The following is a 25911-nucleotide window of genomic DNA, read 5'->3' on the forward strand; positions in this document are numbered from 1 at the left end:
GATAGAGAAAACGAAGTGATGCGAAAGAGAAGTTTCTTCTGCTTTCCTGGGATGTTGGCTTTGATGCTACCCTCAGTTGATGGAAAGTTGACGCCCCACCCCTATCAAACATGAGACCAGTCACGTGATGGTGATGTATATGAAAGTGCCGGCCTCAAGGTTCTGACTTTCAGACCTTTGTTTATGGTATCATGGAAACAATAAAGGAAATGCCAGATTATGAGAGGCTAAAGGCCTGTAATAGGTCTTCTTGGGGACTCACAATCACGTTCCTGAGCTGTGCACGAAGACCTTGCCACATGTTGAAATTACGGTGAGATGCATGCATGCCCAGAGGCGATGGTCTCTGGTTCTGAGCGAGATGCGCATAGATTGAGAAGGAACCGGATCTTGAGAATACGGGAAATTCCCGTCCAAAGGCCTCACTTCATGAATTGAGGGAGTCAAGAAGACCATGCGCTGAATCAAGCAATAGGCAGGAAAGACTGAAAATGTTCAAGAATTTGAAGATGCCCCCAAGGAACAATTTACCACGTTATTGTGCTCCTGTATTTACGCCCCTGATAGGAGAAAATTACCTCCTTCTGTCAAGTTCCTATCTTTGTCTCCTACAGTCCCGCGGAAAAACAAGGAAATGTATTGGCTAGAATTTTATATTAATTATGTAGTCGGACAGGAGAAAGAAAGGGAGTGCGACAAGAAGGAATGAGGGAATATGGTCTTCCAAAGACACGCAGCTAGGTTTTAGCAGACCCAGGACGAACAATGCAACCTCGTCGGCCCTGCTATACAGCACAAGTACACAGCTCATGCTCACCAACCAAAGATCTCACCAACGCTAATTGTGCTCCAGCGGACGCCCGCAACAGCAACGAGCATGAGGATAACATCCACGACGCCCAGCACCGCCGCGCCCATCATGAAGCGCGGGCTGAAGATGCGGTACAGCATCAGATGGCGGCGCAGATGGCCGGCCCACATAGTGGTCGCGAGGTTGATAGTCGCGAGGTAAAGCATGTGCGTGGACGCAGCCTGGACTACGTCCGAGAGGAGTCTTGTCGCCGGGTTGACAAGCTTTGTGTTCGACGACTGCGAGACGCGGTCATGCGTCTGCAACGGCCGCTTCCAGAGAACGGTCAGCGGGACGGCGATAGCGGCCAGGATCTGCGCGCCGAAGGTGTTTAGGATGACTAGAAGTGGGGCCCAGGGGTATTTGACGGTGGACATGGGGATGAAGACGGTCTCCCACTGGATAGAGCTGAGGACGGCCTGGTGACCGGTTTTGAAGTAGTAGAAGGAGCCGAGAAGGCCGAGGACGATGGGCCCAATGGGCGAGTTGGTGAGGGTCAGCGCGTTTGTGTCAAGTATTTCGAGGAGCGAAAGGATTTGCCAGATTAGCAGGGCGATGGCGCCTTGGCCCATGGGCTTTTGCATCATGATGATGGCGAGTGCAAAGTTGACGACTAGGAAGAAGAAGCGCGTGCCGTAGACGTTGCCGAAGCCCAGGATGGTTACTGTTGTCCGGGGTTGTTGCTGCTGGCCTACGATAAAGGGGACGGGAGGGGCGTTGGGGTCCTCTGGGGGTGGCTTGCTCACACTGACGCTGATGCAGGGTTTGGAGTAGAAGAATGCACCTGTGCCAGCACCAAAGGCAATGGCAAGAACAAGCTGTGCGAGGAATACTCGGATGGATTTGAGGGTTTCCTTGCGGAGCGGCAACCACTCACCATCGTCAGCACCTTCCAGCACCCAGAACAGGGAGGTGATTAGAAGGCCCAGGCGGAAGGCAACCCCAATCCACAGAGTCGCGGCACCTTCGTAGGACTTGGAGCCGATGTAGAAAGACCGAACGACACTGGGAAGGAAGACCATGACCAAAAAGGGGATGGCCAACTGCCAAGGAGCAGAGATGGACGAGGTAGATGAAGCGTAATATGTAGAGCGGCAGAACGGCATCTGCTCCTCACGGCACAGACGAGAGAAAGAGGCAACTCGGCCGAGGATCACGAAGAGAATCGAATGGTACACGCCGAGCACTCGGTCAGCGGTAGATTTCTGACGCATAGACGAAATGCCAGCGCACACACCGAAGGTCGTTAGGAAAAAGAGGAGAATTTCGTCTTCCCAAATGGTATAGGAGTTCGAAGCAAAGCCAACGGACTGGGAAACAGTGAAGAAGACAGCCAGCCAGCCCCACATACCATTAGGAAGAGGCAAGGTCAAATTCGCCGGCTTCTTAAGCAAGGCAAATAGACCGCCCACCATGCTTCCAAACGCAGCCAGGAGGGCAGATGAGTCGATGGCCGTCATGTCAGTGATTCCAAATAGTACCAACCCGGCACCGGCCACCGCACCTAGCCCAGTTCCAGCACCAACGAACGAGAGGAGCTGGGGAGTAAGCTCGGTACGATCTATCTTCATCCCACGGGCATACAGCACCAGCAAAGAGATGCCGCACAACAGAAGCACAACTCCCTCGATCATGCTAGACACATCGAAGCGTGCCCAGAGACCGCGGCATATCTCCAGAGTGTGACGCTGGTACTTGCGGTAGAGCTCGTAGCTGGAACGGACGGCGGTTGCCTTTGATGTGAAACCTTTAGAGGCCGTCTTCCATTCTTCATCGGCGGCAGTCCACAAAGCGAACGACTCCTCGTCGTCGCCGGCACCTCGAGCAGTCGCATACGCGTGCTGGTATCTCTTGATCTGCGCTGCCGACAGGCGATTGACGGCCAGTAGATTCGACCAGTCATTGCCGCTCGATCCTGCGAAAGCTTCCTCGATGGGCGAACCCAGATTGTTGAACGGAATAGGCAAGCCCAGGAGCAACGATAAAGTCGGGACGAGATCGATCTGAGGAACAAAGCGCTCGCGAGCGTGCTTCGGGGGCAGCAAAGTCTCCTTACTGGTGCGGCCGAACACTCCCCGCTTGGAATACATCCACAGTGCAGCTTCAACTTCGTCGTCCGACTCACCGCCATGATCGCCCTTGATATCCATGCCATGGTCACCCATCACGACCAGAAGCGTATCGTCGTCCAACGAAGCGATGATCTCGCGGATAACGCCGTCCATTTCCTGCAGCTTCGCGGCCATCGCGGCGTGGTTGGGTCCATAACGGTGGCCCGCGTGGTCAACACCCAGGTAGTGACCGAAAATCACATCCCACTTCGTCTTATTCTCCGGACGGAGAAGCGGGAAAAGATGCTCATTCACTCCGTTGTCAACGGTATGCAAGTCCCAGACATTGAACGAGTCGTACGGGTGACTAAGGTTGGCATCGAAGTAGCCTGGGAATAGCGATTGCCAGGTATCATCACCGAGGTGAACCAGAGTCTTTCCGGCGCTGTGGAGTTGGGCAACCAGATTGTCCTCGTCAATGGCAGTGCCGGCGAAGTTGGAGCCTGCGTCAATAAAAGTAGGCAGAGTTCCCGTGGTCAGACCCTTCAGTCGCTGCAGAGTTGTCGTCGGCGGGTCGGCGATGAAGGGAAGCAGGATAGCGTTGGCCGGGTTGTTGACGGCAGTTTCGTAGAGAACGGGGATGTTATCGTGGAAGAGGTGAGCGGCTTCACTCTCATCCCTAGGGACGAATGGTACAGTGAAGTCGTATCGGAGGGCGTCAATGATAATCACAACAGCCTTGTCAAAGGATTTGTCATGCCAGCAACCTTTCTTGCTCCCCATTGACGAAGCGACTGCACGGCCGGAGGCGTCCTCGAAAGGAAGAAGGTCACAGGAGGATTTGTTGTCCAGGACCATGCGCGTGAGGAGGAAACCCTTGGTGAAGAAGTATATGCCGGCAACATGCAGGAGCCTGGAAAAGAGATTCGACCAAATGTCAGCCTCGTTTCTTCATGTTATTCGATGCTTTGCGGGGTTAAGCTGCGGGTGGCGCAACCCAAAGGGAATACTAACAAAACCCATGTTAGCACCCCCAATATCCCTAGGTGCTTCGTCTTGAACTCCTGCTCCAGCTGTCGGGATTTCGCTTCCTGGATAGCACTTTGTTTTGCTTTCGTAGACGGCGCCAAGGGCGATGACTGAATGCTACCTCTTGAGCCAGTGGAGGGTGAGTTGCTGCTCAAGCCCCCCGTGGGTGGGGTCGGCACCATTCCGAAGAAATATAATGGCTAGCGAGAGCCCGGTGTCGTAGTGACGAATGTGCTATGACTTGAGAGTCGAATTGTGGTGTGGTCTTGCGCGCAACGGCAAAAAGGCGCACGCGACGGGGGGCGCAGAAAAGACGGTGGATCGAAGGATTGTGAGGGTAGGGAAGCCGGAATCAAGCACGGACTGAGGCAATTGGCCCGCCTACCGCACGGCTCATCGAAAGGAACGGCAAAGGAACGGTAAAGGAAGAGGAGCCAGGTCGGGACCGGTCAGACGAATAGAGGGTGCCCCTGTCTGTGCTCTGGGGAGGGGGGCTTCCCTTGGGTCGAGAGGTTTAGAGGCTGGACATGGCTTCTATAAGCGAAGTCCAGTGTATATAAGAAAAGGGTTTCAAAAGAACGGGGGGCTTTCGTGAACAAAAAAAGGCGAACCAAATTTGACTGACGTCGCGGAAGCGGCGGGTTGGGGGAGAGCTCGAAGAGGAGCCTTCTGATTGGTCGCCGCACGGATCCCTTTCGCGGGCTCGACACCAGCAAGTCTCCGACGCATTTCAACTTCAAGTACGCAGGAAGTTTGAGTGGTCGCAAGGGCCCCTTGACCTCCAATGGTTCGTGAGGGCAACCTTAACTGTAATGGATATTGAAGTTATATTCGCAAGTCCAAACCAAATCGGCAATTGTCATTTTGGGCAACGCAGTCAAATACAATCAGAAAGCCAGGCGATCTATATCCTCCACCAAAAATCAGACTCCACTCTCCCTCCGATCTCACCGACAGAACCCTGCGGAGGCAGTTCAAAATACCGCGGTGTCATCCTCCCTCCATCGGCTACCTCGTTGCTCGCCCCGATGTCTTTCATCGAAGCCCTCCAAGCCGTCCTCTTCATCTCTTCGGTAGCTTGGGTGAGGGTCTTCGACTGCCCTCTGCTCGAGGTACTCCGAGCCATCCTCTTCCTCGTTTCGGTAGCGTGGATGAGTATCCTGCTCGTCGTTCCGGCTAAACGCCCCATAACTACCAAATCGGTGTGGAACGTCGTATTCTTGGCCCACTTGCTCTTCTCTCCACGCCACGCTTTCATTTTCTGGGCGTTCAGCCTGGTACCGGTCTTGGTTGCTCTCTTCGGTACTTTCGAAGCCGTGCATTCCAGGAGGTTTGGTTTGCTGCGGAGTCCATTGGTGATTGTAATCCTCCCCTTCCGGACGATAGCTCTCCGTGGGCGTTGCAAGCGCGTATCCTCGATCTTCTCTCGGTTGGTATTCTTCGTTTCCGCCGCTGTCGTCATTTCTGCAATAGGCTGTCTCTTCACCCTGACCGAACCGACTCTCAGTATTTCCTTGCGGCTGTTCACCTTCTTGGAACTGCCTTCGCTCGTAATCGTAAACCTCCTGGTTGTCGTCGTACCGCCCAGTGTCCCATTCAGCGGAATTCCCATCACGAGTGTCTGGTCTCGACCTGTCTTCTTCATTGTAGTATTCGTTGGTCCGCCGTTTGGGTACTTCCTGGTCTTCCTCGAATTGTTCTTCGTTGCGATCATCGTTGTTGCTGTCGAGGAATGGTCGATCATATGCAGCTCGGGCTTCGTTGGACGGGTTATATCCACTATAGCTGAGTGTTTGAGGCTGTTGGGGATCTTCGCTGAGCACGTTCGGCACCCCGGGATTCGTGTCTTCCTCTTGAGAGAATTCCTCGGGATTCTCATCAGGAATCTCATCAGGATCCACCTCTAGCTCCCTATTTTCTTTTGGAGGATTGTCCTCGGGATCGAATGGGGGAAGAGAATTCCCATCCTCGCTCAGGGGCCTGACGTTGACATATACCTTGGAGAAGGCAACCTTTTTCATGGATCCCTTGGTGGGAATGTCGTAGGAATCTCCACTCTGCATTTTGACCACGATCTTTGCCGTGTACTCGAGATCCACCGTACCAGTCCAAGTGGTGGCCTCAACAACCACCGCGTCTTCGGCTTTCTGGACTTGGCCACTGGCACCCGCAGTCAACCCATCCGAGCTCTCGGTTGCATCCGCTGTGGAATTCTCGGTGGTCCAGGTGAACGTTAGGCTTTGGTTGGCCTCGACCGTGACCTTACTCTCATCAATGAATAGATTGACTTTGTTCTCCCATGTCTCTTTGAAGCCCAGGGCTAATGCAGTTGATCTCGACTTTGTCTCCGTCACGGTGTGTGTCTCTTTATCAAGCCTGGGTTGCTGGAAGGTCCAAGTGTATGGCCTCCCATTCCACGGATATTGGACCGACTTGAGCGACTTCGACTTGATTCCCTGCGCAGTACCGGTCGGGTCATTTTTGAATTTCACATCCTGCATGGACATGGACTCCACCTTCTTCAGGAAATACACTCCCATGTTGTCGACAGTTGCACCACATTTCCCTTTGATGCCGACCCACAGGCCCGAGCCAACATCCATGGGATACTCCTTATCTGCCTTGTGAGCGCCCCAGTCAAAGCTGCGACCTGTCGATGTGGTGAACTTGATCCGACCGAGGTTGGTACCGACACCGTTGCCCCATAGACTCAGCGACTTGACGGTCTCCCCGGCCTCGAAGAGGAATTCGCTGAAGTCCCCCCATTTCCCAGACCCCATCTTGTGCTTTTCATCTTCATTTGTAAATTTAATGGTGACGCCAATGATGTCTTTTCCAGAGGCCCAGACTCCGACGGATTCCACAAGGCCTCCAGTCTGGGCAAGACATCCATACTCGCCGCCGCCATTTCCTCCAATGTTTCCCTGGTTGACAAGGACCTTGGCAGGATACTCAGGCATTGTGATTGTTTGTTAGGGGACCAGACGTTTTCAGAGGACTGATAGATGCTGATTGTTTGATCGTGAGGGTAAAGTAATGGAATATATTCGATGTTCTGAGTGACGACTATATCAAAAAAAGTAGGGCGGACCTGCAACTCTTATACTGCAGCGTGGGCTATCATTTGACACAATAACCAAGCCTGAAATTGAAGTTGGAAAGGTCTACATGCTTCGCGCTGTTCAGCTCTAGCCCAGTTTCTCAAGCCAAACTCATTGCGGCCTGGCGATGGAAGAGTTCTCGAAGGGCCACCGATCTGACTGCATTATTTTCTTTCAGCTGCTACGTACTCTACTAAGCCACAATAAATCCGACGCTGTCATATTCCGTGAGATCTTCATATTCAACTGGGCTTCTCGGGGGTGCCGAGAGGTATAGCCCTGTGGCATAAAGCCAAGAAAAGCCAAGGAGCCGAGACGAAGTCTCCCTGCTGCCGGTCAGCATTAGAGCGAGACATGATAGGCGCGGGAACCCTACTTCCCAATGTGACGGTACAAGCAGGAATAATGGTCTTGGCATGGACCAACAGTGTATAGTGGATCTCACAGGTAAGCCTGCAGCTCGTAATGGGGCATCAGCCTGCAGTGATCTCAGCCTTCGATTGAGGTGAACATTAACGTTAGCGATTAGCGACGACTCAAACCTGAGAATTATGTGTCGTTCAATCGTTGATCTCTGCAACGGGGCCCTGCTAACCTAGCGATTTTCAACTGATTCACGCATTGAAACTGAACATATCCAAAGCGCTAATCTTACCATTTGCCGAGAGAGCTTGACCTCAAGAGTATATGCTGGGGTTGAGCAGCATGCACAGGTATCGCGATGCCTACTTTTGACCCGTATTGATCGCCCCATCTGGGGTAATATGGTCATAAGAGCGGTATGCGTCCACCTTTGTCTTCTAGGCCACCTTTGACCTTAGAGGTAACAAAAGAACGCTAGACCAACTTCACCAGCCCGTATATCGATATCACGTGGATAAACTTTGTACTCGACGAGGGACAATATGTGAATATCGGGGCTATCCATTGCACGGTATTTCTGTGCCCATGATCCAATGAAATGCCCGGTTGGCCAACAGGGACAATCCAAGGTTCTGTATGGACACATTTCCGCGGGCGCGGCCTGATTACGCATCAGACGTCCATAGAATTGTTGCGTGGTGCATCAAGGCAAACTTCCACTCGGTGCAGGATGGAGCTAAAGATGAACACGGGAATATAGTTCTCAGAAAGCATTACAAAGCAGTGGCATCAGATATAGCTGGGTCTTCACCAATGCTATCTTCGCTATAGTCGTGTATACATCTAGTGACGGGGCAAAATTTTACTTGACAAGCCCTGGGATACTTTGCAAAACACAATAAGGCGCAAGGTTTCCTAGGAAAGATAGGAGGACTAAGTACATACATTATCCAGCTGCCGGGAAGGGTACCAAGAGGCACATAAGAAGGTTAAAAAAAGAGTAAAAGGGGGCCCCAAAAGCGATAAAATCAAAGGACACCGCCCCAGAAAAGGGTGTAGAAGAAGGGGGTAGTAGAAGGGGAAAGAAGAAGGTAACGCAAGACTGTCGCACGTCTTTCGGACCCTAGGGACGTGGCAGGGCCGAAGGTAAGCATGAAGAGCGCAAAGAAATAAGAACGCCATATGTCACAAATTCAAACAAGATAATCGGCAGGCCCTCACTATACAAAATTCCAGCGCCGGCAGGTCTCCGGGGCAAAAGACCAGGGCGTTTCTCTTCTCGAGGTTGTCGTGGGTAGCCCCGCGAGAGAGAGGTGGATTGTCTGGATGTAGCCAAACAGGAAACGATGCAAGCATGGTATGTGCAAGCCGCGTGGGCAGATACGGGGGAGAAAAGTAGGTATTTGAAAAAAGAAAAAGATGGTCGCCAAGATGCTCGTCATGCTTTTGGGAGGTCGTCGAAGAAAGAAGAAGTGAGGGTGCGAGTAGGTTTGGCGGCGGGTTGGACTGGACAGGTGTCTGACAGCAGAGACCGCCGGTCACAGTCGGGTTTCCCCTATGATCGCTTTAGGAGTAGTTCTTCATTTCTCCCTTCTCCTTCAGACCGCCCATCCGCTCGATATCCAGAGAGTGGAACCGACCGGAGTCGGTGGTCTGGTACGGGGGCAGCTCATCGTGGCAGGGTTCCAGGCCCACGCTGCCGGCCTCACTGATGCGCACGACGACCATGCGGCCAGACCTGCGCCTGCCAGACTCGTCCTCCTCCTCCGGGAAGGTGATGCGGATCTCAGGGACGGGACTTGGTGGTGGGCTGTCGGAGTTCTCCATCAGAGCGCGCTTTTCATCATAGACGAGGACTGAGTCGTGCTTGTTGGCGGTAATTGTTAACCGGCGCTGGCTGGTGGGAATTTGGCCGTTGTGGACGGGTAGCACGGAGTCCTTCTTCTGGCGCTTGCGGCGGAGGACGAGCAGACCACCGACCAGGGCGAGAGCCACCAGGATAAGGACAAGGAGCGAAATCATGAGGTCGAGCATGGCATTGGAGAGACCGCTACTGCTATCGTTATCACGACGGACCATTTGGTGGAGGGAGAACATATTGTCAGTCGCGGGTTGTTGATTTGATGTTGATGTTGATATTGATATTGATGGTGTTGATATGAAGGTTGGATGATTGTCGGCTGGGCGGGGGAGCGACAAGTGATCGTCACGGTTTGAATTCCAAAGAGAGTGGCGGATAGTATGTGTGGAGAAAAAAGAAGGACTGTCGAAACGTTGGAACGGACGAGGCCAAAGTCGCGGACTGATTCGTCGTAGGTGGTCGAAAGAATGAGAGGTCGGTCGATCGGGCTCGGGAGAGAGCGCGCGGAGGGAGCCGGCGATACAGGTTAAAGGAAAGAATGGATCGCACGGCGTACAGCTAAAAGAGTGAAGCTGATGCCGGCCGGTGGAAAAGAGGGGAACGGAATGGAGGGGAGAAGGGTGTAAGTGGAGGAGTGGTTGAGGGAGGGTTGGAGAATGAAGGGAAAACAGGGGAAGAAGGGAGGGAGAAGGGGTGGACACCGCCTGCCTGCCAGTCGAGCCAACCGCTGTGTCCGCTTTGACGCCTAGACTGAACTCGCCGGAGGTCAACGCTTCTGGCCCTTTTATTTTTGGCCGCTCTAAGCTTCGCTGAGTCTAGCGGGCGTGATGGGCGGCCAACGGGCCTGCTGGGCCTGCCGGTCGTTCCTTGGCCTTGCCAATGGCACCAATGGGACCAATTGGCGCCCGATGGTTCCTGGAAAGTGGGCGCAGGCGCAGCGGGCTGCGCGTTGTGACTCGCCAACACGCTCTGTCGGGACCCACTGAACTATGCCGGTTTGTTTTGGTTTCCCCTGAATCGCAAGCTAACTTCAGCCGGGGTTAGGTTCCGCTTCGGCTGTGCGTTTCGGCCGAGGTGGCATATGACCGCACAAGCAAGCACGGTACTAGAGTCATGCTGGAGTTGTCCATCAAATTCAGTCTGTGGTATGCGCATAACGCCGGTGCCTCAGAAGTAAACCTGCGACACTCTTCCACACAACAGTTTACTGAAACGGGCAATCACACTGAACTCCCGTGGGTCGTTTCTATGGACTTGCAAGGGCTGATCATGCAATCCGAGCAGGGTCGAGGCAAAGTAATAAAAGAAACAAATTAAATCTATGCACTGCCCTGTCCAGGGTCTCCAGGATGAAGCTTAAACTAAATTGTGTCTCAGGATGGATGCTGCTGGTTGGACAACCTCAAGACAGAATAAACACGGATCCATGGCCTGCCATCTCGACAATCAGAGTCTAGTCGAATTTCCTTAACACTAGGGGCTGAACTGATTCATCCATATCATGAAAGTCGAGTACTTACTTTGGACCCTAAAACCAAGGTGGTGATCGACTTATGTTATTGCATCGGGCTGTCGCATGCAGGCGGGGGCCAGGGACACTCAGGACCTCCACCCCATCAAGACTTTCACACGATCCAATTTTGTGGTTTTCTTTGGATTATATTCAGCCTTCACAGTCGGCAACGTTGGATTTCGGAGGTTCCAGCCTCGTCTTAATAACGTTTGTTGACCTTTTAACCCAGAATGCCAAGCTTCTTGCACTTATATATATCCATACCTCCCCAACGTGAGACCAAACCGCACGCAATGCGACCCTGGTCCATGCTTATATTTAAGCACAACCACCTACACATGCTGAACACGTTGGAAGCCATGGGATACATAGTCACAAGTCTATTAATATCCGCGTTGCAGTTGTCCGCTCCTTCCGCATGGCTATCATGTTCGTCGCGGGTACCACGGGCAGGCGCAGAGCATATGTACGAGTCCATCCTCCCACTTGGACAAGTACTCTGTACAGTTTGCTTGCGGTGTCCTTTTGAGATCATGAGGATAGATCATCAGACCTTCTATGTCTGAAACTTCCGACACTATGTCACCAGTAATGAATGGAGGTTGCCTGGAGTATAGTGGACGTCAAATGGACAGCGAATCACCGCGTCGCCCGGTCGGAGGCCGAGCATGACTGGATGCCTTGAAATCTTTCAAGGCGACCCCTTCAAGAATATGTATATCTCAACCATCAAGTCCGACATCCATTGGCAGCAGGCCCAATCATGACGGACACGAAACAAGCTCTCGTCCGAAATGGCCTGGGTAACTCCTATATTTGTCCCAGCCCTACAGCTATGGAGTTCACAATACGAGCCCGCCAGATGAAAGGAGTAGAACTACAGAACATCTCCGCGGTACCGTTCTATCTGCCATCGTCTTCTCACCTATCTCCGATCGAACTCGATCCCTTCGACCCAGCCCGCCAAGACTTGACAGATGACAATCACAAACCCAACCGCAAGCACGTCCCCGCCGAAACCGGTCCATTCCACCGAGCACCGTGGCCCAAGTGACTACTGTACATTTGACGTGGTCGGTGCATCACCAATACCGTCCCATCCAGTCTAGTCTATTTCGGTCCAGTCTAGTCGCACGGGGCGTGCTCATTTTATATGCCAAGCGGTCAACAGAAACTCAAACTGCGTAGAAGTTGATACATCCATCACGCCAGCAACAAGTGGGCCCCTGATCGATTAGCTCACAAAGAAAAGAAAATACCCGTCATGTTCCTGGAAACTGGGAACTGGGAATCGGAATGAGGGAACGCCTCACTTCTGTACCCTTCGTACACACCATACCACTATACAGTACAGCCTTGGGGGTCTTTGTTGTAGCTTGGGTACGGTAGTCGCGCAGAAGCCCTAAATATTGACATATTCACCTCTCCATCCATCCTCATTCCATCCACGACGTATCCATCCAATCCCCGCTAGTCACTAGTCGCTAGCCAGCTCTTGGATCCATCCCCATCTACCCAAAAGGTCGGTCGCCGATCTCCACGGCAAGTGGCTGCAAGATGCTTGTCCCAACACGATCCGGGGAACGATCGCGGATTTCTGCGAGTGATGGCTGACGCCAGATGTGCGACCCCTGTGCAAGTACTAGTACAGGGATCGGGGCAGGCCGACATCCTTACTCGCCTGTGCGTGTATGACCCGCCTCTGGCTCAGTGGCGCGGTCTCATTGCGATTGCCATCTCGCTGGAGACGCGGTGAAATGGGTCGTTAGGTGGCGGTTAGTGGTGGATGGTGACTGAGGGCAATCGGATGGCCCCGACAGAGCTTGAAGTCGAGACATACTGCAGGCGGAGCTCCCACCAATGCCTCGGGTCTGTGAGGTTGGTTGTGTGTTGTGTCGGCACAGACTGGCTCGTCCGTCCATCTCTCCCGTCTATCACGTCCATTCCTTTGTCTATCATTCAATCCATGGTTCAATTCGTCGGAGCGGACGTCTGGGATCTGGGCCAAGGATCAGTGTGACGATGCAGAAGCAAGGGGCTAGCCCGCGTTGATGGAACAGCCAGCACTCTACCGTATGTACAGTACTTAGCACTCGCACTAGCCTCGCCGGGGCCTGAGCTTGTCCAAGCGCACCGGTACTGGTTCTGGCCCTGGTGAGACTCGCAGTCGGACTCGGAATCGGGCAGCGCTAGTTCTTCCTAGGGCAATAGCTTCGCTGTACTCTGGAAGGGGGGGGAACTAAGGGGAAACCGCTATTCAAGAAGGGGACCTAATATACAGTAGACGTTCAGTGGCCACATCGTTACAGAGTTCGTTGGTTCGTAGTTTGTAGGTTGGTAGGGATTCTGTATAGTCTGCCCGCGAGGCCTGTCCGTAGGATCTACACATCATGGCCGATCCGGGTCAGCCCAGTCGACCTAGCCGATTCAGCCAATCCAGCCCATATACCTCGTACACCGTAGCAGCCCCTCCTGCTTCTACCCATTGAGTTCTTGACCGGAGCCGTGGTGGCCGCTGTCCAGGCTTGGAATGGCGCATGGTTGAGCTAGGTGGCCCTTGGATCTGCCCGGGATTGGGCGATGCGCAAGAATAACCCTTTCCGTGCTGGACTGAGCCGGGCCGAGCAGAGGGAAGGGATGGGTGGTTGGCTTTATGTTGACGTGCATTCGGATCTATAGTACTGGACAGGAGAGAGAGGGGAAGGGGAGATGGAAGGGGTGCCAGATTGGAAATAGAGTTAGCCGCCAAGCATGATTCATACAGTCGCTGAGCTAGCGTGACGGAGGTAAGTATGAATTATAAATGATGAATGATAAATTATGAGTTGTAAATTCGCTAGCCTACTTACTGTAAGTGACCAGGTCGTCCCAGCGAGGGTCTGCCGAGTGGATCCCGTCCAATCGAACTCTAGTTTTTGGACTGCCCGAATGGCTTCACGTCTGTTGCGGTGACTTTCGTGCCTGGTTGATCTGATGGGATGGGATTTGTGGTGCATTTTATTGCTTCTTGCTTCTGGTCTTTGCACACCTCCTCGCCTGCAGACTGCATCGCCCTACGTAGAGACTAGAGAGCCCGTGTCTCGGACGCCTACTGTACTTCCTGGTTCCCTAACCCCCATTCGCCATGATTAGCGACTAGAATGGCCGATTATAGATACTACAGTCATCAGCTGAAGTGGTTTCCTAGCCACGGCAGGGCGACCGGCCTGAGTTTGCCGGTATGCTTTGACCCTGCGCCGACACGTCCATGGGTTCGGTTCGAGCATGCCAGGAGACGAAGTGAAGCGCTCGGAACTTTTCGCCGTCGACGAGGCCTAATGACTTCAGGCTTGCACCTTCATCCGGGACTCGGGGCGGCCGAGATGGTTGTCAGATCCTAGGATCGGAGGGCGGTTGGCTTTCATGCACGCCCATGGTCGATCTGGCGGTCAGGCCTGGGTGCATGTAGGAAACATACGGTCGGAGGGGAGAGGAGGACGGAGGTGGGGGGCGGATTGTCTAGTTAGAAAGAGTCATCGTAGTCGAGGGAGAGGAGATATGACGAGGGAGTGGTGAAGTCAATGGAGAATGATTATTTGCATATGGATATGGACCTGGATCTGGACGTGGAAGGTTGGAAGGCCCAGAAATATAAAGGTTCAAAGTGGATGGGGCACTAAAAAGAAGCGTCGAGCCAGAGATCCAGCGATCGCCCGTGACGATACCGTACGTCAGGCATGCGCCGCCCAAACCAGCGCCTGGGCCGTGGCAGGACGTCGTGTTGGTAGGGCTTTTACTAGTAATTCGATGTACTCTGCCTGGATCGACCCCGTCCACGGCGTCATCATCGTCTGGTGAATACACGGCCTGTACAATAAGCGGTTGATCTCCTTCCCTCAGCACAGCATCATTTTCTGCCTTATCTATCATTTTCCCGTCCTCACCTTTCTTTTTTCTGGCCCTTCCCGGTCTTTTCGCTTCTTCTTTTTCGTGTTACGCTTCTTCCACTCCCCTCCCTTTTCTTTCTCCTTCCTTCTCTCCCTCTTTTCTACCCCTCCCTCCAACTCCACGAGGTCACGACGGCAAACCCCCCCCCAAAAAAAGCAGCGACCAGCATCCACGGCTGTCATGCTGCCGCCTGTGTGACAGCTGGCCTACATTAACTACTCTTAATGCCGTGCTTTGTCTCTCGCCCACATTCTCATCCTCACTCATCGATCCACTAAATCTCAGCCCGGGTTTCCTTCTTTGCGCAACGCATTCTTCTTGACGATTCGGCTACCCTTGACCCTTTATCGGCCGCGACTCAACCCTCCCTCCACCACCACCTCCCCCCATATTTTCCGCCCATCCCTCCCTACGCCATCCCTTGCGCCAATCCCAGGGTCCTAGGGTCCTCCCAACCGCTCTTCCATTCTCGGGGTCTCTCCACCACATGAGGACGATCGGCAAGCTGGGAGATTCCTGGAGCATGCACGGAGCAGAGTAACGTCGCGACGCCTCCTCCATTGACTCTTCAGGCTCTGACGACCCTACCCGCGGCTGCACGGACAAACGAAGGGGAGATTTTCGTCGTTCCAATTCTTTGTCGCCTTGCATCTCCGGCCCTGCTCGTCCTGCTTCCCGCATTTCTGATCCTGACGCTGCTCCCTTCTAAACCCCATCCTCCCTCTCTTCATCCTCATCTACACCTCTCCACCTGTCCTCCTTCCTCCCTTTCTCTCGCTCCTGTATTATCTGTACATGTCCTGGGCTCGAGACTCCTGAGAAGAAGACCGAAGAGTGTGCACTGTGAAAAAAGAGCACCTGTCTCCTGCGTCGCTCGCCTGATCCCTGCTCTTCCCTCCTTTGGTGAGTATCCCGTCGTCCTATCCTGGCCCTGTATACCTTCGCTGGGGAGAGATGCATCTTGCGAGAACTGGCCCTGATGAGCAGTCGAGCTAACAAGGGCTTCACGCCGCCTCCATCTAGTCTTATATTCCTTCGTGTACGCCGTTCCTGGTGCCTGGTGCCCGCTGCAAATACTGGCCGAGAATCGATTTTCCCTAGGCCCTGTGATTTAAGTGTCGACGCCCACGAAACTCTCTGCAAATAAATCGCCCAACCCGTTCGAGTACATATCTGATTAGCCTTCTGTCGATCGTGTCCCTGGGATGGCTTCTACTATGGCTGCCAATGCAACCAGCGTACACAACGTGAGTGATGGCAAAGCATGGAAGGCGAAGCAGGCGCTGACTGGTGGACCGCAGGTACGATCGAGCCGCGCTTCCAACATGGGTTCATCCGGGATGAACAGTGACCGCACGCGCGGATCGCACAGCAACAGTGTGGGAAAGGGCTTCGCTGCTGGCAAGTCCAGCTGGAATAGCAACATCTGGGGTGACTCCAATCTGGGAGGTAACTTCGGGGATGGTACGTAACTCCACCTGGTTTTGAGCTTGAGAAGGGTGGAAGATCGATACTGATCACGTCGTCCAGATCAACACATCAGTGACTCAGCGTTTGAAGGAAAGTCGGGGTCGGGATCGCTGCTGTCGACTTCGGAATCGGATGGCTGGGCTGGACGTGCTAACCTACCCTGGAGCACTGTCAATACGTCACTGTCGATGGGCCAGAACCGAGGCGGCATGACAACCTCGCCAATCCAGTCTCGTGCAAATGATCGAAGCGCCCCGGCTCTCAACGATGCTGGTGAATCCTCGTACTTTTCGCTACCCCGCACGACTGCCATGGGTACCTCCGCTGGTACTGTGAGCCACCGGCCTTACCTGAACTCTGGATCGGAGGGTGTTTCTCCATCGGGAGACGGCATGTCCTTCAGTGGGTTCTCTGGCCTTCGAAACGGCGATGGACGGCGGCAGATGAGCTCGACCGGCCTTAGTGGCAGCCCGGTGGGAGCAACCTTTCCTGTGAAGTCTGGTTTCTCCGGCTCCATAGACTCCTCGCGTCAAGAAGAGATGGCCGCTTCAATAGCCATGGGAACGCTGCCCTCTGGTATTCCCGAGACTATGTCCCCGCCTCAGACGCGCAGTGCTCTCTCTCATGTGCCTCACAATTCTGCTTCCTACGCTCCCCAACGACCCGTCCATTCAACCCACCCCTCCTTCTACTCGGACAATCACAGCGTTGACGGTCGCTACGGCAGTGGCTCCATCGACCTCAGCGGTGGCTTCAACAAGCTGCAGCTGAGTGACAGTGGATTTAGTAACCAGGCCAGTGCTCAACGTCCCCCATTTGTACCCCATGCGTCGTTCGATGGATCTCTTCCTCGTGGAAAATACCAGAGCAACGATGATGCTGCCTACCAGGCGCTTGCCGGGTATGGCGCGGAAGGTGCGCAAGATATGCACCTCGCATACCAGCAACGGTCCCGCGGTGGTGACACCGGTTCCATGTCTCCATCGGAATACGCCCGCATGGACAGCCCATTGTACGCCGGTGTTGATGGTGCAACCCAGTACCGCAACTCCTCCGGTGCCCGCATGAACGATCAGGTGGCCTTCGAGCGCAGACTGCGGAACTTCCAGGACCAGGAATTCGTTCAGGCCCAGGGCAACTCGCTCCAGCGCATGCAGGGCCCCCCTTCATACGACTACCAGAACTATCAGGCGGCTCGCTTGAATGCTCTTCAGGGATTCTATCCCATGGCTCAGCTCGGTGGACTTGGTGCCGCGGCAATCGTCTCTCGTACACACCGTGACGATCCCACTCAAGTTGTTCGCAGCCCTCTTCTGGAGGAGTTCCGTGCCAATAGCAAGGGCAACAAGCGCTATGAGCTGAAGGACATCTACAACCACGTCGTTGAGTTCAGTGGGGATCAGCACGGCTCGCGCTTCATTCAGCAGAAGCTGGAGACTGCCAACAGTGACGAGAAGGAGCAGGTCTTCCGGGAGATCCAGCCCAACTGCTTGCAGTTGATGACCGATGTCTTCGGCAACTACGTTGTACAGAAGCTGTTCGAGCATGGTAACCAGACCCAGAAAAAGATCCTGGCGAATCAGATGCGCGGGCATGTGCTTGCTTTATCGACCCAGATGTACGGATGCCGAGTGGTTCAAAAGGTTTGTTCATTTCTCCACAGTGCCATCGATAACTTCTTGCTAATTGTGAACTAGGCCCTCGAGCACATCCTTACCGACCAACAGGCTGCTATGGTCAAAGAGTTGGAGAACCACGTTCTGAAGTGTGTGCGGGACCAGAATGGCAACCACGTTATTCAGAAGGCTATCGAGCGTGTGCCTTCACAGTACGTGCAGTTCATCATCAACGCCTTCCGTGGTCAGGTCAATCGACTTGCGGCACACCCTTACGGCTGCCGGGTTATCCAGCGCATGCTGGAGCACTGCGAGGAGGTCGACCGGGAATCCATTCTGGCTGAGCTTCACGCCTGCACCGCGAATCTCATTCCTGACCAATTCGGCAACTACGTGATCCAGCATGTCATTGAAAATGGCGACGTGAAGGATCGCGATCGTATGATCCAGATCGTCATGTCGCAGCTCCTTGCTTACTCTAAGCACAAGTTCGCCAGCAACGTGGTCGAGAAGAGCATCGAGTTCGGCGATGAAAGCCAGCGCCACCTCATCATCTCCACCCTGACCTCCTCCAACGACCGTGGTGAGAGTCCGCTGCTCGGGCTGATGCGCGATCAGTATGGAAACTACGTCATCCAGAAAGTTCTGGGCCAGCTGAAGGACGATGAGCGCGAGGCCCTCATCGATCAGATCAAGCCCCTGCTGAGCCAACTGAAGAAGTTCAGCTACGGCAAGCAGATCGTGGCGATCGAGAAGCTTATCTTCGACCCCAACTCCCCGGTTGCCGGCCCTCTGGCCCACACCACCTCCACCACACCCCCAAACTCCCACAAATCCTCCCCGCAGCCTTCGAAGCGCACTCTCCCCACCATGGAGCAGCCGCGGGCCCCCTTCGTGGGCACCGCTCCACCTACCCCACCCCCGACGGACAACCAGAGCACCGTCGACGGCTCCCTCGAGTCGAAGGGGCTTGCTAAGAGCACCGTGACCTCAGTATCGAGTCCCGAGACAGGTAGCACGGGTGTTCCCGTCCCGGTCGACGGTCACTAAGGGTGCTCGCTCTAATTCGTTGCACACACGTTTTTGCGCACTTTGCTCGCCCACATAATCTGTTCTAATGTCGATCTCCCGTCAAAAACTGGGCCATTCTGCTTCTTTATCTAATATGGGCGTATACATACAGGGGTAAAATATCCGGCGGGATATATGAAAGTTATCAAAACCTAACGTCACTGTGTTTTCCCCTTTCCTCTGACTATTTTATTCCACCATGGCTTGACGGCGCAAGAATTAGGGGACCCTGCTTCATTGTTACTTTGTTTCATTTTTACCTCTTACCTGCCACCTCTGTCTCTCTCCATGTGTTGATCTCGGAACCTGCTATTATTCTTCCTGTGATGTGGTTTAACATCTTCATTGTCTTTATTTCTTATGACGGTGGTGCGGATCTTCACACTGCACCTTTCTTCCTCACCATTGCCACTGTCAATGCTTTTTGCCCCATCGGGCGACTCTCGAGAATCGATCTACCGGAATCGGCGTCTTTGTGTGTTTTTCAAATCGGGGGGTGGGGGGTGCAAAGGTAACTCGATTTCACGGCGGGGCGAAACGGATCTGATTTATCGTTTCATTTTCGCCCTATTCGCTTTCTCTTTTTTTCTCCTCACGATCTTCGTTCGGCATATGACATGGGAAAGGAGCTTGCAATCAAATGGAAATGGAAACGGAAATGGAAATACGGAGAGAACCACTGCTCTTGTTTGATTTTATTTTTTATTTCTGTGTTTCTTTTATTTTCCTTCTGTCTTGTTTCTTGCATGACACGGTATTCATCTATCTCGCACTCATCGTTGTGTCTATGTTTCTGTTGTTGTTCCTCGACCCATCTTTATCATAAGATGTCGCGCATATCGGACCTGGGTGTTATTTTTTACTTGCTTGTTCGGCATACGGTTTTCACTAGCAATGAAAAGTGTTCCTCTGCCGGACCCTGCTCTCTGTTCTGCTGTGTTGATATCTTGCTTGTTCGTGGCTGATGTATTATCAAAATATCAACGTACTATGACAGCCAAGCTATCCAAAAATTTCCGTCCAAGTTCGTAGAATGAAGCCAGCGACAGAATTTGGCAACGCAACTTTACGGCTGGCTGTTGCCCGGCTGGGCTGTCGTCCAACGAAGCATTGGCGCACTCACGTGATATGATAAGATCACCCTATCGGCTGCTGATCCCGACTTCAACTTCAACTTCATCTTCAACTTCACCTTCAACGTCTTTTGATACCACGCACTCTCCGGCATTTTTATGTAACCGCCAGCGAGACTGCCTACGACCAAATACACGCAACCTCGTGTACTCCCCACCTACTCCACTCTCACCAAAGCAACACCTCAGCGAGACCAGCGGCGAAAGAAACCCAAACCCGCACTGCTGACGAGCTACCAACTCCAGCCCTCACTACACTACACACCCACACCATCCAAGACAAAATGTCCTCAAACGTCGGTCTGTCCACACCCCGCGGCAGTGGCACATCCGGCTACGTCCAGCGCAATGGTGCCTTCCTCAAGCCGCGCGCCGCAGGCTTCGGTGCACCCTACCCGCCTCTCTCCGGCGCGAACGGCTCAGATCGCGCGTTTAAGCAGCGCTTGCCAGACAAGCAGATCCTGGAGCATGATCGGCGGCGTGCGATCGAGGTTACTGTGATGGAGGAGCGAGAGAGGTTGGAGGACGAGAATGAGCGGATGGAGGAGGCTGTGAAGAGAAATAAGAGCAAGAGTCTGGATAAGAAGGGCACGGCGCAGAAACAGAAGCCTGCGGATGACAAGGAGGATGGCGAGGAAGATGAAGATGAAAATGAGGGGGAGCGCGTACTGAGCGAGGAGGAGATTGATGAGCGGTGCGAGGCGCTGAGGCAAAAGCTTCTGAAGGAGATGGAGGCTGAGGTTGCTGGTGCTGGTGCTGGGGCAAGCGGGAGGAAGGGTGGCGCTGGGCCAAAGGATCGCAGGCTTAAGGCTTATCAGGTTCATGAGTTGGCGGAGGCGAAGATCCAGGAGAGTGAGCGGTTGCGCCGGGCGTTGGGGATTCGTGAGGATCGGGAGACCGGGGAGATTAGTAGCCGGCGCGGCGAGAGGCGGCGGGATTGAGCGCGAGTGCGGAAGGTTGAAGGACGTTCGATGAAAAACTTGGCTTGGGCCTGTCGCGTTGGCGTTGTGGATTGGATTGGGTGTGTTTCTTCTATGGCTTCTGGGTGCATTTCTTCCCCTCTCGTTTTATTCTCCAAGTGGCATTTTCAATGGATGATTCATGATCTTCGAATGTCTAAACTATACGTTGTGCGTAGTCAACGCGGTGCCGGGCGGAATACTGAATATCAAATATTGAATATCGAATACCAAGTGGATATCATAACCTCATCTATACGAACCCCATGCTCGCAAGTAAGTGTATACAAAAGCAAAACCCGTTGATGGAGACCCTTCACGCCACAAACTTCTCAATCACCCAGCCCTCCCTCGGATCCTTCCTCTGCACAGCCTTTTTCGCCGGCAGCGGCCACCCAGTACCCCCAGAATCCCCCACGAGCGCCGGCACAACCCAGCAGGACCTGCGCTGTGGAATCCCCTCCAGCAGCTCCGTCTTGCCCACAGGCTTACCATACTCAATCAGCGGGGTATCGTGCGCAATAGCCGCCAATTGGAGCCCGCTCGGCGCCACAAGCGGGAACATGCGGATCTTGGGCGTGTAGCCGGCCACCGGTGCCGCCGCCGACTGCTGCAGATGCGAGTATACGATGTACGGCGGCATTTCCTTGGGGGTGAGCTTGGCCAGTACGGATGTGGGGTGCACGAAGACTGCGCGCTCAGCGATGTCCTCGGCGTGGCGCTCGCGCGAGCGGAACAGTGTGAGGTACGGTACATCGATGGCGCGGCGGGGCGCGCGAGGTATTTCTGGCGGCACGGGCGCGAGGTCCGCGCGGATGGCGACGTTGTCGATGAAGCCGGCTGTGACGATTTGCTTAAGCGCTTTGAGTTGCTTGGGCGAAGGCTCTGGCAGTTTGGCAGAGTACGCGCCTAGAAGACCAGGGTTATTGGAGCGCACGATGTCGGAAAGCTGGTGCCGCAGTTGAGATGCTTCCTTGAAGGCCTTTGCGCGCAGGAACATCTGTTCGCTGAAGGCATCGCCGTCGGCAGCGTAGGCGTAGGCGCAGATTGCGGAGAGGTATTTTAGAGCGTCGCTGGTGTCATCGTGCTTGCTGAGGAGGCGGTGGACGCGGGCGTAGTCCTTTGCGCGCTGCTCGCGCTGGGTGTCTTCGAGGCGGTCTGCGTTTGTATAGACTTTCCGGTCCTCGCAGTCACTCGAGTCGGAGTCGGAATCGGGCTTTCTGCTCTGGGGGGCTGGGGCCTCGTTGCCAGGTAGTTGATTCTCGGCAACGAAGAGATCGCCGACTGCTAGGGCGGCGACTAGGGCGATGACATAGGGCATGCAACCGTGCTGATGACCAATGTAGAGCATCTTGCCGAAGCGGGGGGAGAGGGGGTATGTCGAGAGACGACGGCCAATCTGAGTGACTTGCCCGCTGCCAGTGAGAGCGCCGAGGTACTTCAACAGCTTCTCCGCTTTGGCAAGACCTTGTCGGCTTGGAGGTGTTGGGAAGGGGAAGTTGATTACATTGTGCAGACCCATGCTCTTCATCTGGAGAACCACTCCTTCGATGGGCGTGCGGAGGATCTCCGGGTCGGTGTAGTCGGCGAAGTCAGCCTCGTAGACTGCCGAGGAATACAGTCGATAGCAGTGTCCAGGCCCTGTTCGACCGGCTCGACCGGCTCGCTGGCTTGCGCTGGCCTTGCTAATCCAGCCGATCTGGAAGTTTTGGACACCCGTGGAGAGGTCATATTGCTTTTCTTTGGACCGACCGCAGTCGAAGACATACTTGATACCAGGAATGGTGAGTGATGTTTCCGCGACGTTGGTGGCAAGGATGATGAGGCGCGAGTTCTCTGGTGCAGGCTCGAAGACCTTCATCTGTTCTTTTGTTGGGAGTTGCGAGTACAGAGGCAGGACGTGTACCCGAGTTGAAGAGTCCATAGCGTCCTCGCCGAGATCGAAACCGTCATCATCCTCTGGCTCATCCAACCCAGTGATTTCCAGGTCATCGTCCTCGTCTCCAGCGTTGTCCATCTCCATACCACCCAGCTCCAAGTCTTCTGCCTCTAGAGGAGCATCATTGGCAGAAATCTCTACTTTGGCTTGCGTCGTATCCGCACGCTGTGTTGGCTTGAATGCCTGCTTCAGCTTCTTTGACAAGAGCCGAATCTCGTTCTGTCCAGTCAGAAACACAAGCATTCCACCTGCCGGGAGTTTGCGATGTCCCCGGGAGACCTTGCGGAAGGCTTCCTCAACATAATCCCGCTGGGTACGGCGAGAGAAATGAACAGTTACAGGATACTGCCGACCTTCAGCTTGCACCAATGGAGGTGGTCCTTCGCGGAAGAGACTTGCGTTGTCCGTGAAATCCGAAATACGAAGCGTAGCAGACATGATGACCACCTTCAACGGCTTGACGGACGGATCCTCCTCGCTCATCGACTTGCGCAAGTCCACAATACGGCTGACCATTCCAATCAGAATATCAGTGTTAACACTCCGTTCGTGTGCTTCATCAATGATGAGAACGGAGTACTTGCGGAGAGCAAAGTCATCCGCGATCTCCCGTAGCAGGATACCATCCGTCATGAACTTGATAGCAGTCTTCTTAGAGACTGTGGTCTCGAATCGAATCTGGTATGAAACTTTGTCCGAATACTGACCCAATTCCTGGGAGACACGGTTTGCCATACTCACGGCGGCCACTCGACGAGGCTGAGTGACACCAATCAGGCCAGGGTTCGGACTGTCGGGATTGCCAAAGCCTGCCTCGAATAGGAACTGGGGAAGCTGAGTCGTCTTTCCGCTACCAGTGGCGCCCCAGATGACAATGACCGAGTTGTTGTAGATTGCTTCCATGATTTTCTGTTCCTCGCCAACAACCGGGAGTCCGAGACGAGCTGTCTGGATCTCCTCTGATCGATCGACAGGAATGCTAAACGCCTTGCGGAAGGGGTTTCCGGTAGTCACTTCGAGTTCTCGGGGAAGAGGCTCTTCAATTTCAACGGTGTTCTTGGGTTCCTTTCTGGGTGGCGCAAATGCCTGCTGTACTTGGTCATGGATCACCGGTCCTTCAGCTGGTTTGAAGCCTATGACCTCATTGATCTGCTGCACAGCCCAAGACTTGAAGGCTGACTCTCGCGGTTTGATGCGACGTTCGTGTCCCTCACTCTCCTCGTCTTCCTCATCATCAGAAGTATCTTCGGATGACTGCTCAGAGGAATCCTCAGAGCCCTCATCTTCAGAGCCACCCTTAGCCTCGACGTCTGAGTTATTGGCATCCAAATCCTCTTTATCATCACCAGACTCCTCGCCATCGGATCCGAATCCTTCCCACGAGGGCTCAGATGCAGGTGTAGGCGCAGATTTCGTCTTGGCTGTGCGCTTCCGCTTCTTAATAACCGGGAGCCCGTCCGGTCCAAGTTCGAGAGGGCGCTTCAATCCACTTCCAGTAGGTGCTTGGGATAATGGAGACTTTGAGGTTGGTGCAGGAAATGCTGCCATAGGATCGAGGTCGGAGTCGTCAGCGTCGTCTCCAGCTGCATCTCGAGCGGAAGCAGTTTGCGCTTGAAACGCAACGGCAGTGTTGCCATCCGCCGCTCTCTTGCGCTTCCCTAAATCCCTCGATGTCTGGAGTGCTGAGGTGTCGACATTCGCTTGGGCCAGCTTTTTCAGGAGCTCGAGATTCTCTTCTTTCTTGAGTTTGGTTTCCTGCGTAGTGTTAAAATCTGGCTCGTGCCGTTTGGAGATGTGCCACATACAATATACTTGTCCAAACGCTTCTGCTTCTTGGAGGAGACAGTGACATGCTGATCTCGTAGCTCTTCTCGCAGCTTCTGCCTCCGAGCTTCTTTTTCATCTTTGGAGACGGGCGCTAGCTCCGCAATGTTGGTGTCGACTGGCGCAGTTGGCTCCTGGTGCCGGTGTTTCTGTTTTCGCTGGCGCGGCACGAACTTCGGCATCTTGACAGATTCCACCCCTAAACAAGAGAGGAATTTCGACAAATGTGCATTGAGCTGTTTGCTAGCAGCTTGCACTCGCGGGAAAAAAAATCGAGGACGCTCAATAGGCGGTGGAATTCTGCCAGGATCCGCCGTGGGGAAAACCTGACCGCCTCCACCGGGGCGGAGCATCAACTGCGCACTCTTGACATTGTACGTTCTTCATCTGAAGCACATGAAATCATGGCTTCCCTGGACCATGTACTGCAAGGATCTCTCAATCTCCCATTTCCTGCTGCTACCAAACAAGTGGCGGGGGTTGTGGATGAGGTCAAAACCGACGTCATGGTCATGAAGTTTAGCGATAAGATTGTTGTTACCATTTCTCAAGAGGGCCGACTTGCTCATTGGGTTTGTTCGAACGCATTACCCTCTCAAAAGCTCTTACTAACCTTTCATAGCTCCATGTACCACTTGGAAACCAGAATCCAGGGACTAACGGCATGCATACTTTCTCCGAGGGCACGGAGGACAACCTGTTGCCCCTCAGCGGCTTGACAGCAACATCAATTCTCGGTGGTCATGCTGCTGGACAGGATACAATTGGCCAACTGTTTGCTCGTCAAATCGCAACTGCCATTGCGACCAAGTCTCCTGCTGAAAAGCGCCTCCTGGTCGTTGGTCTTGGCCTCGGTACCGCAGCTTCGGATCGAGATTCGTTCTTCGCAATTATCGACCTTGTTCTGCAATGCATCTAATTAGGTCACAAATTGGCAAGCATCTGTTCCATGCACTTTGCTACGTGGATATATGCAGTTTTGCATCTGGCACTCCCTACCCCAATTTCAGGCGGTTCGCCTGATCATTCCTTCCCTACGGAATAAACACACCCATGTGTTTGTTGACAGGAGCTGGACGCCATCCAACATACGGCCTACAAATGGCCCGAATTCCCGAACTGATATTTCAAAGATTGAGACGCTCTCGGAGTTTTCTGTTAGGCTTATGTGTACCGCAGGCCAGACTGGAGAAGAGGATGCCGG

At 53.8% G+C, this 25911-nt stretch overlaps 7 protein-coding genes across 7 annotated transcripts; 3 read left to right on the forward strand and 4 right to left on the reverse strand.

The window, feature by feature from the left end:
* Nucleotides 1-813: 813 nt before the first annotated feature.
* On the reverse strand, nt 814-4112 carry N7482_005177 (mannose-ethanolamine phosphotransferase GPI13; the record flags this gene model as incomplete). The annotated part of the gene is made up of 2 exons (XM_056687302.1): nt 814-3814; nt 3916-4112. 2 exons carry the CDS (start codon nt 4110-4112, stop codon nt 814-816), a joined length of 3198 nt encoding a protein of 1065 aa, XP_056542857.1.
* A 792-nt stretch (nt 4113-4904) lies between these two features.
* N7482_005178 (uncharacterized protein) lies at nt 4905-6890 on the reverse strand (the record flags this gene model as incomplete). Its single annotated transcript, XM_056687303.1, has 1 exon — nt 4905-6890. One exon carries the CDS (start codon nt 6888-6890, stop codon nt 4905-4907), a length of 1986 nt encoding a protein of 661 aa, XP_056542858.1.
* Nucleotides 6891-8960: 2070 nt separating this feature from the next.
* Nucleotides 8961-9473, reverse strand: N7482_005179 (uncharacterized protein; the record flags this gene model as incomplete). Its single annotated transcript, XM_056687304.1, has 1 exon — nt 8961-9473. One exon carries the CDS (start codon nt 9471-9473, stop codon nt 8961-8963), a length of 513 nt encoding a protein of 170 aa, XP_056542859.1.
* Nucleotides 9474-15900: 6427 nt separating this feature from the next.
* N7482_005180 (mRNA-binding protein PUF3) lies at nt 15901-18831 on the forward strand (the record flags this gene model as incomplete). The annotated part of the gene is made up of 3 exons (XM_056687305.1): nt 15901-16159; nt 16226-17808; nt 17863-18831. The coding sequence occupies 3 exons, from the start codon at nt 15901-15903 to the stop codon at nt 18829-18831; spliced, it is 2811 nt and encodes a 936-aa protein (XP_056542860.1).
* Nucleotides 18832-20269: 1438 nt separating this feature from the next.
* Nucleotides 20270-20926, forward strand: cwc21 (U2-type spliceosomal complex subunit CWC21; the record flags this gene model as incomplete). The annotated part of the gene is made up of 1 exon (XM_056687306.1): nt 20270-20926. One exon carries the CDS (start codon nt 20270-20272, stop codon nt 20924-20926), a length of 657 nt encoding a protein of 218 aa, XP_056542861.1.
* Nucleotides 20927-21260: 334 nt separating this feature from the next.
* On the reverse strand, nt 21261-24889 carry N7482_005182 (ATP-dependent RNA helicase ECM16; the record flags this gene model as incomplete). Its single annotated transcript, XM_056687307.1, has 2 exons — nt 21261-24638; nt 24689-24889. 2 exons carry the CDS (start codon nt 24887-24889, stop codon nt 21261-21263), a joined length of 3579 nt encoding a protein of 1192 aa, XP_056542862.1.
* Nucleotides 24890-25111: 222 nt separating this feature from the next.
* On the forward strand, nt 25112-25626 carry N7482_005183 (uncharacterized protein; the record flags this gene model as incomplete). Its single annotated transcript, XM_056687308.1, has 2 exons — nt 25112-25279; nt 25330-25626. The coding sequence occupies 2 exons, from the start codon at nt 25112-25114 to the stop codon at nt 25624-25626; spliced, it is 465 nt and encodes a 154-aa protein (XP_056542863.1).
* Between the last annotated feature and the right edge of the window lie 285 nt (nt 25627-25911).

This window comes from Penicillium canariense (genome assembly GCF_028826845.1).
Source record: "Penicillium canariense strain IBT 26290 chromosome Unknown utg000003l_segment0_segment0, whole genome shotgun sequence".
In the NCBI taxonomy this organism is placed as follows: domain Eukaryota; kingdom Fungi; phylum Ascomycota; class Eurotiomycetes; order Eurotiales; family Aspergillaceae; genus Penicillium; species Penicillium canariense.